Raw genomic sequence first — 16,619 nt, 5'->3', positions numbered from 1 at the left:
CAAATCCGTGACTTCTTAAGCTGTGGGGCCAGAGTTCGAACCCTGTGTTAAAAAAAATTTCTAACCCAATTCCCACTCCGTTTTCCAGTAACCAAAAAAAAGCTAGAATCGCAGAATGCCAAAAAAAAAGAGTGGAGGAGGTTCCAAGAAGTTCAAATCTGAAAAAGTACATTTCTTAGAATAATAATGTGATCTAATTTTTTACAGTGTGCTATCAGCTGCCAATTTGATTCTGACATGAGGCGTTGTAAAAAATAAGGTGCCAGTGAGCCTGTACATAAAACTTCTAAAATAATTTTTCACCTCGGTATTGATGATTATTTTCCCCAACATAAATGAATTTTTCAATGTCGAACTCACCACCAAAAAACATAACCTTGAAAACATATATTCATCAAACTGGTAATATGCTGGCCATAATTTCCTTCTTCATTCCAACATCTCTCGTCCTCAAGGCCGCACATGCATATAGAGGTTTAGCAAAAAGCATCTTATTGCAATTGATAATTTGAATCCAAACATACTGCAAAGTTATGCCAAGGCTTGGGCCATCATGGAACGATAAGAGAGCTGCTGTTCATAAAGGCTACGGAAGATCTTGTATTTAGTATCATGATACTTTTTGACCTTTGGATCGTCAGACGGATGAATGACCTGACAAAATTCATGTACTTCATTACCCGTTCAGGGAAAACTAGTACCACCGTTTTCTTTCATTAACAGAAACACCTCAGCTGTAGGGACATGGCAAGATAATGGAAAATCTGATGATTTACCACATGCAATTAAAATTTAATAGCTCAAGACACATCTGTGCATCTTAGTACGGATGATAAGATGCAAATAATATATAGTTAATACAGCCTCCCACTGCTTCGGGTCATTGCAATTATACAGGGTATAACAAATCCTATTTATCTATTTTTCTAACTAGTAACTAGGAAGTATCACATCCAATCTATATTTCATAGATAATCTTCACTGAAAAATACAAAATTGGTAATCGCAAGGAACTGACCTAGAGATATAGTGCATGCAAAGTCTGTGATAATAGGTTATTTCTTAAATATTTTTTTATATCACGGAGATATCTTATAAATTTGAACTAATACTATGTCTTTTATTCTAATTTGACTACAATTCTACAAATTTCAATTCCTCATACTCCCAACTTTAGTATCAAATTACGCAAAAGTTGATGACAACATTAAGAATTATGGAAAGTACTACCAATACATATAATTTAATGAGATTATTCTTGATTTCTAATATGAAATAAAAAATTACTCTGTGCTTCATTTTTCATTTCAAGATAGAAAGAAAAGCATCCATACCTGGCCAGTAGCATTCAGGGCTTTCACGGCCTCTCTAAGGCTATGATATTTCCTTGAAGCAACAGCACCCAGAATAGCAGCACCCAAGAGCACAGATTCACTTTCCCTTGGAAGAATTATTGGGCAACCTGGGAAAATTATAAACAATATTCATCATTCTTTAAAAATCTAAATATCAAATAAAGCTTCTATGATTGTCCACATCATTCCATATCATTTGGATGCACAGGAACGTCAGTCATTTTTTAACAACAAATAAAAACATATGTAAAAAGAAGATAGAATCCAGATCATGGAATAATTGCAACCTAGATTTTGCAGGGGACCTTATGATCCCAAACACTTGTGTTACGAATGAATTTTGAGATACTAGGAGGGGGTGTTCAAAATTATGAGTTGGGAAGACCAGCCAAAGTTTGGATTCTTTCAGACTCTTGACTACACAATTTCGTTTGATTTGGATGCCCTAAAATGAAAATACAAGGTTCTATGTTTTAAGCGTACCATTTAGACACACACACACACACACATAAATATATATAACTCAGAAAATTATATATAAACACTAGATAACATATATTACACATATGATTGGAGCTCTTGACTCATTATCATGTTTTTCTATTGCTGGATTATTGCATTTCTTTTGTTATTGTAGTTTAGTTATCAGTGAATAAGATAAGAATTTGAAACTGAATTATATATTGCTGATATTATAATTTTTATTTTTACCATTTGGTTTCTATGACTTGAAAACAAACAATGCACGTTTGGAAACAAACCAAACCTTAAACTGTGGATTGGTTGGTGAAGTACATGAAGAGTGAAATATTATTTGTTTCTAGGTTGATCATCAAAGCAAACTAGCCTGGAGCGTGACCATGTGAACAACCCTAATTACTAGCATAATTTTGTTAATATTTTACTTCATGTCATCCTTTACATAACAGAAGGTCCATATAGAATATGTAATAAGAAGATGTGAGTATCTGTGTTAATGCATAAATGCTCCCCCTAAACTCAACAGTACACATACCAATAATATCAGCATGTTCCTGAATGAAGATGGGGTTCTTTGAAAGGCCACCACATGCAAGTAGTGTGTTTATCTGCAAGCAAGGGAAGAACCATTAATAAAAGCAATCAACTCTGCATCAACAAACAAGAGTGATGACTTGGAAACATAACAGAGCTATACAACAATTATATAAATAACTTTTAGTTACTTCTAAGGATACAACAACTATAATGATGTTAATAAGCAGAATATGAAAGACGGTCCTTAGACAATGGATAGTAGACCAATTGTCTCACAGCCCACGGGGCAAAGGTTTGGAAGGTATACACAAGAAGGCCCAAGAAAGTGGTTGAGGGGGCAGGCCAGTGGGAGTTAGTCACTGATTAGCATCAGCAGGCATAGTGGAATGAGAGTAATAATTTAGTGGGGGTTAGATAGAGGATAGAGTGCGTGAATGATTATCATCTAGTTCTCATCAGTAAGTTGAGGTGTGTTTTCTTTAGGACCTTTGCCCTGGAAAGTGTTAGCACTAAGCAGTAGGTATCTTTCTACCTTTCTGTTCTTTCTTCTTCTGTAATGCCCTTATCTTTTGAAGCATAAAAAAGTACAGCAGAATATGCTTTGGTTTTCACTCTTTATTGTTGGGTTCCAATCAAATGGCATATACAAAATTGAGCACCGTATATTAACTTCCTAGCCTCGCCCTCCACCTCAATCAGAGCATTATGCTAAATAAATTGTTGTGCTGAGGATTTCTCTTTCACTTTCCAGAATATGTTTTCTAAGCAAAAGTTAGAATCAATTCTTAACAACTCTTAGACTCTTGCTTAAAAGCTTAAGAATTTCAATCAAGTCATTCTTTGAAACTAAAGGTATAATAATACAATATTAAACCCCCAATAGCTAGTAGAATATGAATTTATTTATCTTTAAAGTGTCAATGTAACCAGTGTGCAACATACTTTTGGAAAATCTTGAATATTATCAACTTAACAATAGAGCATCTCATGACTTGATTACCCAAATCGCCAACCCCACAAAACAAAAATCCTAATTCCCCAACAAACAATATACACTGTCTACTGTGACAGTTCTGGAACAATGGTGTTGGACATGAGTGCACTCAATAAGCACATGTGGAGTGTCCAAGACCTATTATGTGCCCCTATAGTTAAAAATTTCACAAAAGAGTAATAACAAGTGGCTCAAAAAATACAGTGGAATCATAATATATTGTCATTTATTTCTTGTTAAACATCTTAATGGAAGTGGGTGTAACTGTAAAATTGAAATTAAAAATTGGCCAACCCAAAGAACTAGTAATAATCTCAAGCATGTTATAGCATTGTGCATCCTTACTTTGTGACCATGAGCATTGCAGTGCTCAACAATGTGGCGTGTGCCATATGCAATACCCTGCACAGTTGCCAGGTATAGAAGAGCCAACTGTTTGTCACTTGTGTCAAGTGTCAAACCATAGATAACTCCTTTTGCTTTTGGGTCTGCAATGGGAGATCTGGGACATAACATACAACAGCCTATTATTTGGAAGTCAATATGTATATGGCAGGGAGGAAAGCTGCTGTTGATCACCAAATACCTATTCCCATGGAAGTCAGGAAGAACATGTACATCATCAGTCAAGGCAGCAACAAAGGATTGGTTCTGCTCAATCATCATTGTTTCCAACATCTTATTCAAAAGCTCAAAAACTGAAATCTCTGAAATATTACAGCATAGAAAATTAGTCTGGTTAGGACATTTGTCAAAATCAGAATTGTTAATATAAATATTTAGTATAATATTACAAATCAAGAAAAAACCTTACTTTGGGAAGCAGCTCGATTTGCAAGGCGTGGAGAAGCAGCATGGTTTTCAATTATATGATCCAATAACGCACCAGTAGCACTCTGTCCACCTTCAGTCAGCCAATATTCTGGTACCATTGCTGAAAGTTTGGATAAAGAAAAAATGCATCACAACATAGCAGATGCAAGAGAAGAAATGATGAGTGCTTTAATTAACCATAAATAAAATAGAATATGATGAAAATTAAACAAGTTATCCTTCAGGCGATCCTGTCAAAATGTGAAGAAAAACTTCAGTTACCACTTATCTTTTATGCAAATATCAATGTTCCACAAAAGGAAGTAATCATAACTAGCCACACAGATATTTTAAAAAAGACGTGCAAAAAAGAATACGATCACAAAAGTATAAGAAAATGAGATAAAATTCAACCCAAATGAATACCTGTCAGATCCAGGTTCCAACCAAAGCAAAATTTATTCATGAATTTTTAATCACAACCAAGCAACTTACAATTATTATCAAAAAAGGAAAATTCTCTTCTCATTTGAAACACTAACTTTCAACCATCTTTGTAAAAAGTTAAAAGCAACATTTAAACTACATGAATTGCAATGGTAATTATCCCAATAGATAAAAATGGACAATGACTATTTCAAATGTCTCTTTAGAAAAAGGTACATACAATATTGTCCAGAATTGAGAAAATAGTATAGAGTACCTGACCAAAATGGCCCCCAAACCCCAGGAATGAACAATTTGCTCTGGGATACAGCCATATGGCATGTAGAAGTTCCACACACTAACACCATTCGGCTGCAAATTGCTTCCTTGTCATGTTCTGAAGATACACATGTTCTTTTAGTTAAGAAAAACTACAGCTTTATCCAAAGCTTACAATCACTAGTGTAAAGTATGTCAGGTCAACCTTCAGCTTCTGATGGTGGCACGCTTTCAATTACTCCCACACCACCAGCATGAGCATCAATTAGTGATGTCCCAACAGGAATTCCTGGTACCAGACCCAATTCCTGAAAATTTCAAAAAACCAGGCACCAGCCAATCAAAGAAGTTTGTTGCATCAAACTGAACCTATCTCCATAGATGGAGGTAGGTTGTGCTGATTCTTCCAACTAAGTAACACATGTTTGCTTTGTTAATGAACCTCAAGGAGGCACCAGTTCAAACTTCAAAATTATGCATAATCTTCAATTCAAAATTTCTTGCCTTGGCTGCAGTAGGAGTAAGGCCAGAACCCAAAGGATGGCCAGGGAAAGCAACACTTCGTCCTGTTATAATGACTCAGTATCAAGTTAAGTTGTGGGAAGACAGAAATAGCAATGAATGGCACCAACATAGATAATACATAAGCTTACTCAAAGCTTATCCCCAGTTTTCATCAGATCAACTGATCAAACATGAGAAAACACAATAATTCTTCAATAAATATATTATTAACAATGTTCGAACCTAATCATATTGACCCATTAGTTCTTCACATGAGATAATTGGGTTCAATATTAAAGCTAAGGTGAACAGATAAAGTTTGCAGTAGCACCAAAATATTCCACCAGATTATTTTTTGAAATTTAAAAATTGTTAGACAAATAAAAATTTGATCCAATCCTAGTCAAAGAGGTCATTATTTGTGCACAAACTTCCTATTAAGAAACTTGAGTCTAACCTACTCCCAAAAACTAGCTCATAGAAAGAGAACTAGCCTAACCCTTACAAGGAGTAATCTAATTCTATTCCTAACCAATATGAGACACTATGAAGCCCGGATCCTTGATACGACACTGATACGATACGATACCGATACGGGGATACAGAAAAAATTTAAATTTCAAGATACGATACGGCTTAGATACTTTAACATGAATTTAATGAAATAATATTTATAAAGAAATATTGATAATTAATTTATATTAATGTGTTACATTTACATATCAAAGATCACATTTTACAAAAAAATACATGCGATCATATCTTTCCTTGTCTATGAACACATCAAAAAATTACATACTTTACCCCTATTCAAGTTAGAATTCCACAAAAGAAATGGTAGTTCTATCCAAAAGAAATATAGAACTATCACAAAAAAAAATGTCCTGCCTTTATACTATTTAATTCTAACATTGTCACACTCATTTTTTCCATCTCCATCATCTACAAAAAACATAACTTCTAAGTCTGGTTCATCAAGAGATAATTCAGCCAATTCAAGAAATCCAGCACCATTATCAAGTGGATCGTGTACATCTCCACTAATATCCCACATCATTGTCTCTCCTTTAGTATACTTTTCTTCTTTCCTAGACAAAAGACGAAGGTTGGAATGCACATAAACCAAATCCTCAGCCCTTTTTGGATCCATTTTGTTTCTCTTCATAGAATGAATGAATGAGTACGTACTCCAATTCCTCTCACAGCAAGATGAGGAACAAGGTTGTACAAGAAGCTTTAAGGCAAGCTTTTGAAGTAAAGGGGTAGAAGATCCATGCATTACCCACCAAGATTTTGGGTCCAATGTCCACCTATCTTCAATCGAATCAAAAGAAGCAAAGTCAGCTGCACAAGATGAGAAATTTGAGAATTCAACAAAAACATTTTTTCTTTCTTCAGCATTAGAAAAATATCTCTTCAAACATTTGTTCCTTTCTCTCAAAACTTCATCATCTTGATGTGGAGGAACTCTATTAGGAGCTTCCTTAAGCCATTCTTCACTATAATACCTACATATGATTAAAAAATTTGTTATAGTATGATTTTTATTTTTCAAGAGACAGTAACTAACTTGAAATTTACCTTGGGTTCAATGAATGGGCCAAACAATGAAGTGGAGTACAACTCTTACTCCACCTAAAATTCAGTATACTATGAACTACATCATAAAAATTGGAAACTTCATTTGTTTCCTTTTCCTCATGCCTATATATGACTGTCTTCACTTTTTTAATCATGGAATCCCACATTTCATAGACCAAATGAAGAGTAGAAGCATCTGTGTCACATTTTCTAAGCATGCTATATATAGGATCTGTGAAGGAAAGAATATAGTCTAATTTATCCCACCATATATTATTTAAAATAAGTTCTTTCACATGGGCAGCTTTACCAACATCATCTTCTCTATAACTATTCCATTGGTCACTAATGACCATATTTTGCAAAGCACGTTTCAACAACTTCAATCTTTTTAGCATGACAACCATTGATGCAAAACGGGTTTCAGCAACAGAAAGCAATTTAAGAGATGAAAACTCATTAAAAATAGCCAATCTCATAGAGTGAGTCATTATGAAAGTCTTGATAAAAGATGCATCATCAACTAGGAGAGTGATCCAATGACACTCATTGAAAACATTTTCATTTCCATCAATATTTCTAGCTGCACATATGTTTTTCAATGCTAAATTCAAAGTATGAACAACACAAGGAATCCAAAATACATGATGAAACTCAGCTTCAATTAACATCCCGGCTGCCTTACAAACAGGAGCATTATCCGTTATGATTTGAACAACATTTTTTTGCCCTACTTCATTAATTACATCCTTTATTATGTTGGCCATATAGTGTTTGTCCTTGTACTCCTTAGAACCATCAACAGCCTTTAAAAATATTGGTCCTCCTTCACTTACAGCCATGAAATTTATCAATGGCCTTCTTTGAACATCTGTCCATCCATCAGAAACCAATGTAACTCCTTTTATAAGCTATAAAGATTTTATAGGTTGGAGCAATCTTTCAATATGAGATCTCTCTTGTTGTAAAAGACTTATTCTTAAAGCATTATAACTAGGAGGAAGGAAACCACTAAGGTTATGGTTTGCAGCAAATGAATAAGAGCTAACATAGTAAGGATTTCTAGCAAGATGAAATGATAAGCCAGCTGAATAAAACATTCTTGCTATCTCTGCTCTAAGTTGATTTCTTTCATCCACATTGAAAGCCCTTTCTAGTGTACCACTTCCTATTTTTTTTCTTTTCTGGGATAAGGTTGCTGGAGCTGCTGAAGGTAGTGGGATAGTTTTGGGCTTAATTTTATTCTCAGCTTCTTCACAAATTCTCTTCAAATCAGCCAAATACTCAGGAGTGACCTTAGGACAAAGAGCAACACCAGCACCCGATATTCTAAGTAAATGTGCTTTCACTCTTGAGTATGAACTTTTGACCACTTTAGCACAAAAATTACAACTCCATAACTTGTTGCCTCCTCCATCTCCTAGCTTATCTTTTATAGTGACAAATGCCCAAAGTGGAGCATGATCATCTTGAAATTCTAATGAACCAAAGTTATTTGGAATTCTAAAACTAGAGTCAGAACCAAAACTCATTTTTTGTCATCAAACACAGCTGTGAAAAAATGCAAGAATAATATTTTTACTTTATTGAATATTGCTATAAAATGAATAGAAAATATAAAATTATGAAAGAGGAAGTTTGTGAGATTTTACCACCACAGCAATGGAGAAAGAACGTTAAAATTGTTGCTGAAGTCCAGAGAAGAGAAGAGAGAGGAGAAACAAAGTTCAGAATACACCCACTGACTTGAAGCGCTACAGCAATGGAGAAAAAATGTTAAAATTGTTGCTGAAGTCCAGAGAAATGAGAAGAGAGAAGAGGAACAAAGTTCAGAACACACCCACTGACTTGAAGCCCAAAAATCTCCTCCTTGATGAGAATGAGGAACTCAAGGTCTCCAACTTTGTCCTCTTTGCCTTGCCGGAGCAGTGGAAATCCGGGATGCTCCTCACGCCGTGCAGAATGCCAGCTTACGTGGCGCCAGAGGTGTTGAAGAAGAAAGGATACGATGGGTCGAACCTAGTTGTGCGGGTTATCCTCTTCGCTTTGTTTTCTGGGTACTTTCCATTTCAAATGTCGAACCGTGAAGCCCAGAATCCAACCTCAAAACGAAGATGAAAATGGAGAAATATATGAGTTTTGAACCGTGAACCCTAGCTGATTTTTGATTTTTGCGTGTTCTGTTTTGTTCCTAACTCACGAATGATAGAAGAAATGGGAAAGTGAAAGACGAAGTGAAACTCCCCGTTTCAATTTTGTTGATTCACTCAATCTGAAAATTTTTTTTAGCCAAGCTGATTTGGAGCCGTTTCCGAGCCGTATCAAAATATTTGGAGCCGTATCGCAACCGTATCCAGTTTAAATTTAATTTTTAAAAATAAATTTAATTTTTGATACTTCTTGGATACGTATCTAAGCGTATCGGAAACGTATCAGTATCGGATACGTGTCTGATACGGGTACTCTGCTATTTTTGACGTATCTGGGCTTTACAGATGAAACATCTTAACACATCTCTTTATGCCCAAGACTCCTTCATGCTCAAGACTGGGTATCTGATGCGTGAAATTTGCAAGACTAGAAATTTGCATGGATGGACCCAATAAGATTAGACATTTGTGAACAGTCCAACGTTCAAACTGAATAGGCTTTGATACCATGTTAAAAAATTTGAGTCTAACTCACTTCCAAAAGTTAGCTCATAAGAGGAAGACTGCCCTAACCCTTATAAGGAGTATTTTGTTTCTATTTTTAACCAATATAGAACATCTTAACACTTCTTATGTAAAATTTTAGACAAAAAAACCATTGCAAATAGGGAATACAAAAGCATGTAGCTTTTACTCATTTTACATTTTAGCTCAAGAACAAGCCATCTACTAAAATGGGAATTTTAACAATAAGAACAGTCAAGAATCAAACTGTTAGATTGAGTGACAACAAAAAGAAAGTTACATAAAATTGTTACACACAGAGGGTAGGATCCATTTTCTCTGGAAATAAGTTTCATTAACTCATTTTGTTTAACTACCTTTTCTAAACATTGAACTCCATCAATCTAGCTATAAGATTAAAAATTCTTATACAGTAGATGAAAAAGTTTAGAAAATCTATAACATTATACAAGATAGACCCTAGATTTTATGTGTCATAATTAAATGTAAAAATAAAATAAAAATTCACAAACAGATCACATGTTAATAAATTAAAAGGATGACTTTAACATTTTAATATATGACAAGTATAAACCATTGGTATATAAACATATACATCACTTGGATATCTAAATTTTAATTAAAAACATTGTAAAAATGCAAATAAATACTTGCATTATACAAAAATGTAATTTCTACATGAAATCATATTAAAATTTAAACTATAAGGACAAATATTTACATCCAATGAAATAATTTTTTTTATGTTGAATCATGTTAATTTATAAATTATAATTGTAAATAGCATTAAAAAATGATAAAAATTTCATCTACAGATATATTAATATTCAGATCATTGAACAAATATTCAGATCAGAAGAAATATAAACTTTACATAACATATTCGTGTTTAAATTACAAAAATAAATTTTTATATCACATATAAATTATAAGATAAATATTTATATTACAAAACATGAAAAATTCATAAGTAAAGAAATTATTATTATATAAATTAAAATTTATATTATTTAATTATAAATAATTTATATAAAAGAACAAATCTTTTATCTATGCATTGCATGGGTGAAAACACACTAGTTTTATACGATTGAAAAACTAATTAATACTCCCTCAATCAGTTTTATTTCTACATATTGTGTATTTTGTGTAAGTAAATTTGTCTATAAGATTACATACGTATGAAATTTAATTAATTTGAAATTTAGCATGTATGATTATCAAGATAACATCACTAAATTCAATAATTAAATTCATATTATATAAAAAAGTTATTGAACAGAGTAAGTGCCAAAACATAAACCTAGGGTAAGTGGATCACCTCATCCATGTTTTAGTGTGTTTTACGATATCTTAATCTTTTGAGATAGTTGGTTCTTAACAAGGCCAATGCTGATAACATGAATACCTATCTTAGCATGATGTCCCTCAACAAGATCACCCAAACCAATTTCCTCCCAGAAGTCATCATCCCACCCACAAGCTTCCATATCTCGGGAATCTTTATCGTTGAAATGCTTCATGTGTGCATGACCGAGATATGTCCATTTACAAACAGTGGTGCACAGACTGCGAGTATCATCTCCAGTTGCCCTAAAATTTACTAAAAATTAATCCAAGTGAAGTGCCACTAGACTCAAACACCAAACCTATCTTGGACATTGAAAAGACTGAAGCTACATAGGGTACCTGTATGACAACCAATCACTCAAGTCCATCCATCTGAAAACCATTGACCAAGATTCTGGCAATCTTTCTTTAACCCATAGAAGCTGAAAGTTTTGATGATTGTATCAGTGAAAAATTGATAAAGCCATAATTGAAACAATAAAAAAGTAAATCACACTGAAAATTATAAATGAAATAATCACACATTAAATGAACCAGCTGTATTGTGCAGAACTTAAGCTAAGATATTAGGTAGTTTCTAAAGGTAAATCCTAGGTAAAATAATTTTTTCATAGATGAGTTTATTTAAACACTATACTCCAAAAGTTCAAACATGAATACAATGATACATTAAACAAGAGGATCGACAAAACAAACAGTTTAAAGAGAAAAAACCTTTTATTATAAAAAAAATAATCAACTACTTGATGATCCTATATTTCCTAATTTCCTATCAACTATGTCCAGCTGGTCACCTACTCTGATTAGCCATGATATTCTAAACTTAATCCAGTATAGATGACAAAGCCCTATCCTTCCCAGTTGCAGATGAGTTATTTAACAATTTCAGATGTCACTGCAATCAATAGATATACATCCATTGGCATAAAAAGTCCAAAATTACCCTGCACTTAAAAGTTTTTACAACATGACATATGAGGATGAGATTCTTACAATGAAATTCACTAGACAGTATACTGTGTACAGTGACCTGTAATGAAATAATGGGACTGGTTCAGATAGTACCTTTGGTGGCTCCATTTCAGGTGAAACAGCTCCACCACAGTACTCCAATACAGGTGAGTTACAGGAATTGATCCTGTTAGCTTGTTCTACAGCTCTATGATCCATCCATACAATCACATTTCTTCTTGAATCACCACTCCAAGAAACCGAAACAGGTGATCCGTCAGAATCCACTGCAACTGTTATAACTCATAAAGCAATCAGTTACAGTTACTTCACATAAAATTAAATATTTCATGTCATGAAGGGAAAAGAAGCATCAATTTCAAAAATATTACATACCAAGAGAACAAGTAGCTGCAAATCCCAGTCCCGTTACTTCTGTTGATGCAACTTTAGCTTGAGAGCAAGCTGCTTTTATAGCTGCACAAACTGCAAGCCATATATCTGTAGAGGATTGCTGTATAGACCAAAAAAGATGAATATACATTACAAAGTACATTTACAATAAACAATTTAAAAGGAAAACCACCAGTATACATATCCAACTGAACAGGAACTAAATGGAAATAAAAAAAAAAAAAATCCTTCCCCAATTTCAAAATCAACGTAATAGACAAGCTGCTGGTCCAATAGAAAATGAAGCTATGAAATGATTCAGATTGAATTGAATTTAGGGATACTAGGTTTCATTTAGCCATCCAGAAACTTTAGTATATGCTATAACCTCGCAGAGCACCAGATACATAAATTTAGGACTGTTTGTATCCTTCCTTGCAAATCGCCAATATTAGACTAGCTTGATTTGCCAATGTATAGTAATAATAAACGAATCTTATCACTTTCCCCTTAATTTTCATAACCAACTAAACATGGTATGGAATTCCTGCTCTATGTACTAGGTGAATATGTCATGCTATTTTTGCAGAGGCTATAATTTATTAGTATAACACCAGCTTCAGGTAATCATTTGAATCTACTGAAAGTCCACTTACCCAGGGAAAAAAATTACCTCAACACAGTCGCCATCTTTCCATATCTGTATTGGGCTGCTAGATGAGCCAAGAAGTTTTCCTTTCTCATCAAATAGACCTGTATTGGTATCACCAGTAAAAGAACCAAAAATTTTATTAGCATATGCATGCACAATACAATAAAGACAGCGTAAGTTTAACAAAGCCTCAAAATAAGAATGATAAATATGGAAAAATAGATTAACAGAACTAATCCATTTCATATTCTTGAATGAAACTCTCTCGTTTTAAGTCAATTAATTGAGCTAGAACTTGCCATATCACAAGTTGGATAAATTTTTCGAAGTCAAAGAATCGTCGTTTAAGTGTTTCTTGCTCCAAATGGCAATTTCATTAGCAAAGAATCAGTGTTTATCAGATGAAACAGAGGAACCGCAAGAGAACCGCACAATTGAAAATGCACGTCGTGAAGCATCCAATGAGTCAAAACCAATATAATTTAGAATCAATTGCAACAGAAAGATCGAAAAGAAAAGAAAAGATGTGAATGGCGGAAGAGGACCTGCACGAGCGCTGCCGGTGCCGACGTCGACGCCGAGGAAGACGGAGCGAGAAGGCGCTGTGGGAGGGGAAGGCGAGGCCATTTCGATATACAATCTCTTCTTCTTCGTCTCTATTTATTTATCTTCTTTTTTATTTGCTCTTCCTTGTCAGATATTTCCACATTCTCTCTCGTCTTTGTCATGAGATAGCAAAATTTACAATAGGTCGGATCACATATCTCAAATTATCTCAAGTTAAACGTTAGTGCGTAGTGGCGCTGTTACTTGTTAGTGACGAAATAATATTGATTAAATTTTTATAATAAAAAATATTAACACTAGTTAAAAAATAAAACATTTGTTTAAGAAACATAAAAATTTAGTCATCTTAATATTTTTTAAATATATTGACTGTAATTTTTGACAAAAAAAATGTTATTTTTTGACTTATTACTTAATAACTTAAAAGTATTAGTTAACGAAACCTTTTTATAATGTAGCATAAAAAAAATGTCTGAACAAATATTCAAATTGTTTAAAATAATTATCATTGTTTGTTTGGTTATGATTTTATGGTTGGTTGCAAGTACTTTCTTTGTTTTTCTTTTAACGAGTGTCCTCTTTTTTTACTATTGAAAAGGTGAGCTTTTAAAGTGGTAAAAAGCATAAAACATTAAAATTTACATAAATCGCATAAATTGTGTCATCGTTGTTGGTTTTTTTTATGTCAATAAAGTATAATATTTTCATGTATAAGTATTTGAAGTATTTTTCATCTCTAGCCCTCTTATTTGGTAATTTTGACCATACAATGCATCTAATAATTTAAAAACCCAATTTTTTACACTTAAATAACCAAACCCAAATAAATAGTGGCCATTATATTAATCTTGATGGTTTAGAAAAAATAAACTCATTTAAAGTATCCCAAGTTCCCATTGTTGAATCGATGGAAAGCTCCGCTGAGTACCATTTGACACTACTTCGGAGGTTGTAACTAGTGAGTGGTTGGTCTTAATCTAAAGGTCATCAATTTGAATTCAGTTTGTATTTCCGATGGTCAAGTGGATCAGTATTCAATGTTTCAACATGACTATACCCAACCATATTAAACACAAGCATATTTTGGTGGATGGTTCACTTCACGACAAAAACATTTAGAAAAATATGTTGTTTTAATTGTACTCGAGTATTATTTCTTTACTGTTTATCATAATTTACTTTACATGAGCGTTAGGTTCGTTGAGTTGGAAAACGGCGCTAAATTTGCTGCACTTGGCATGCTTCTTCCAATCATTAGATTAATTTAAAGGTCTCCACTTTTTTTTTTCTGTATTATGAAACATAGACTTTTTAGATCATAAAAAATTATGAAATGAATAGAAATGTTGATAAAAAGGTATTCAGAATAACATGTTAGAAAAAAATACAAATACGACATCCGTGAGATGATAATAATATATTATTTTTTTCATCATTACAATATCCTATACATATAAATGCAATTGAGCCTTGTGTTATTATGATAGTCCTTCGATTCATACACCAATTACATATTTGTTGTAATGTAATTAATTTATTTAAATGTAGCCTCGAGATGTCACATATACATGTATGATTAAATGTTAAATTTAATTACACTTATTTTCCATGTTTTAAGTTGTAGATATCTTTTTTTTTATCTTATTTTAATTCTTTATATTTATTTTATATATTTTTTAAACTTACAAATTAAGTCAATTGTATTTACATATATTAATAAAAATACAATGGAGTTGAGCTCGTTATTAATTTATATAAAAAAATATACATCACACATTTAAAAAATTAAATTAAATATATAAAAGTACACTCTAATTTTTTTATGTTTTATATATTTTTTATTTAAAAGTTTACATACATGAAGAATATATTATATATTTGTTATGTTTTTGTTATTTTTTATAAAAAAAATTAAGTTGACTAAATAAATTAAAATTACATACAAGATAAATTATGAAGATTAAAAATTAAATTAAACTTATATGTTTTTATTATCTTCATATAAATTGTGTATTTATTCATTTGATATGGTTATGTTTTTAAACATAAATAATTATTTTTATGTGAGTTTAAATTTTTTTAAATTTTGTTTAGATTTTATGTTAAGAAAGAAATAAGAGAAAGGGTGAAGAGTAAGTAATTACTACGAGTTGATTAAATATAAAATAAAATATCATGAAAGGTTTTTTAAATTTAAAAAATATTTAATTTTATATTTTTTTGAAAACAATACAAAGACAAAAAATACTTGATTAAAAAATATAAAAAAATAATAATCACATTTACATGTTAAATATTCTATTACTTTTCCTTTTCAATATTAGACATTTAAATAAAAAAGTTTAACCTCTTTCTCCTTCCCACCTAATTTCTTTACCTTTTTCTAAACTTCTAAACAATTTTTTATTTTATATTATCCATAAACAAAAATAAAAGATTTATCATAAAAATATAATACTATAAAGTAACAAATATTCAAAACAAAATAAAAGATTTTAGATATCCTTACTCAAATTTCTTAAAATTATTTTCTATATCTCTTTACATCCAATTATTAATTATATTTTATTTAATATATTAGTTTTATGAAAATAATTTTCTACCTTGTTTTTTTGCACGGGCTTAGATTACACAAATAATATTTTATTATATTTTCTACAATATAATAGTTTATTAATAAAACTATTAATTTTTACTTAATTTTAGAGTTAATCTGTAACATTTGCTTCACTTATTATATTTATTTATAAAATACGAGTATAATAAATCCAACTATTAAAATATAAGTTAGAATGCCGCTATTGATAAATTATTACCCTGTCTTTAATCTTTGAAATAATGATTTGTGAAAAATTTGTAATTATTAAGAACTGAAATTATTTAACACAATTTTTAATAAATAAAAAAATACAAATGAAATTAATAAATTTTAATTTTTAACAAAATTCAATTAATAAAAAAATATTTAAACGAGGGTACAGGCAGGTAGAGTTTGTCTTGTTTGTTTAGGAAGTAAGAAACATTTCAAACCGGCCTTTGCTGCTTTCCAAATTCGAAGTACT

General features: G+C 31.9%; 1 protein-coding gene across 6 annotated transcripts; it reads right to left on the bottom strand.

The window, feature by feature from the left end:
• Positions 1–85: 85 nt before the first annotated feature.
• LOC113845988 (FGGY carbohydrate kinase domain-containing protein) lies at positions 86–13,685 on the bottom strand. 6 transcript variants are annotated; one of them, XM_027473766.1, is made up of 15 exons: positions 13,536–13,685; positions 13,012–13,091; positions 12,342–12,459; positions 12,060–12,238; positions 11,334–11,416; positions 11,053–11,237; positions 5,389–5,450; positions 5,090–5,192; positions 4,883–5,002; positions 4,181–4,300; positions 3,953–4,073; positions 3,712–3,868; positions 2,371–2,443; positions 1,335–1,462; positions 86–654 (listed from the first exon to the last, which is right to left on the bottom strand). In XM_027473766.1, the coding sequence occupies exons 1-15, from the start codon at positions 13,615–13,617 to the stop codon at positions 532–534; spliced, it is 1,734 nt and encodes a 577-aa protein (XP_027329567.1). In that variant the 5' UTR covers positions 13,618–13,685; the 3' UTR covers positions 86–531. The 6 variants fall into 6 exon arrangements, with proteins under 6 accessions (XP_027329567.1, XP_027329565.1, XP_027329569.1 ...); XM_027473764.1 differs by having other exon boundaries at positions 151–654; positions 11,988–12,238; positions 13,536–13,666; XM_027473768.1 differs by having other exon boundaries at positions 151–654; positions 13,290–13,625.
• Between the last annotated feature and the right edge of the window lie 2,934 nt (positions 13,686–16,619).

The sequence above is a fragment of the Abrus precatorius genome, unplaced genomic scaffold, assembly GCF_003935025.1.
Source record: "Abrus precatorius isolate BTA unplaced genomic scaffold, Abrus_2018 Scaffold8, whole genome shotgun sequence".
In the NCBI taxonomy this organism is placed as follows: domain Eukaryota; kingdom Viridiplantae; phylum Streptophyta; class Magnoliopsida; order Fabales; family Fabaceae; genus Abrus; species Abrus precatorius.
The sequence above is the reverse complement of the archived record's forward strand: the minus strand, read 5'-3'. Positions and strand labels throughout refer to the sequence as shown.

Bases quoted from the DNA above. Each gene is read 5' to 3' on its own strand.
- LOC113845988 (XM_027473763.1), bottom strand. From the start codon at position 13,617: ATGGCCTCGCCTTCCCCTCCCACAGCGCCTTCTCGCTCCGTCTTCCTC. The intron at 12,460-13,011 runs GTAATTTTTTTC...TGGTCTATACAG, and splicing joins AAGATGGCGACTGTGTTGAG to CAATCCTCTACAGATATATG. The intron at 11,417-12,059 runs GTACTATCTGAA...CAAAACTTTCAG, and splicing joins CTGAAATGGAGCCACCAAAG to CTTCTATGGGTTAAAGAAAG.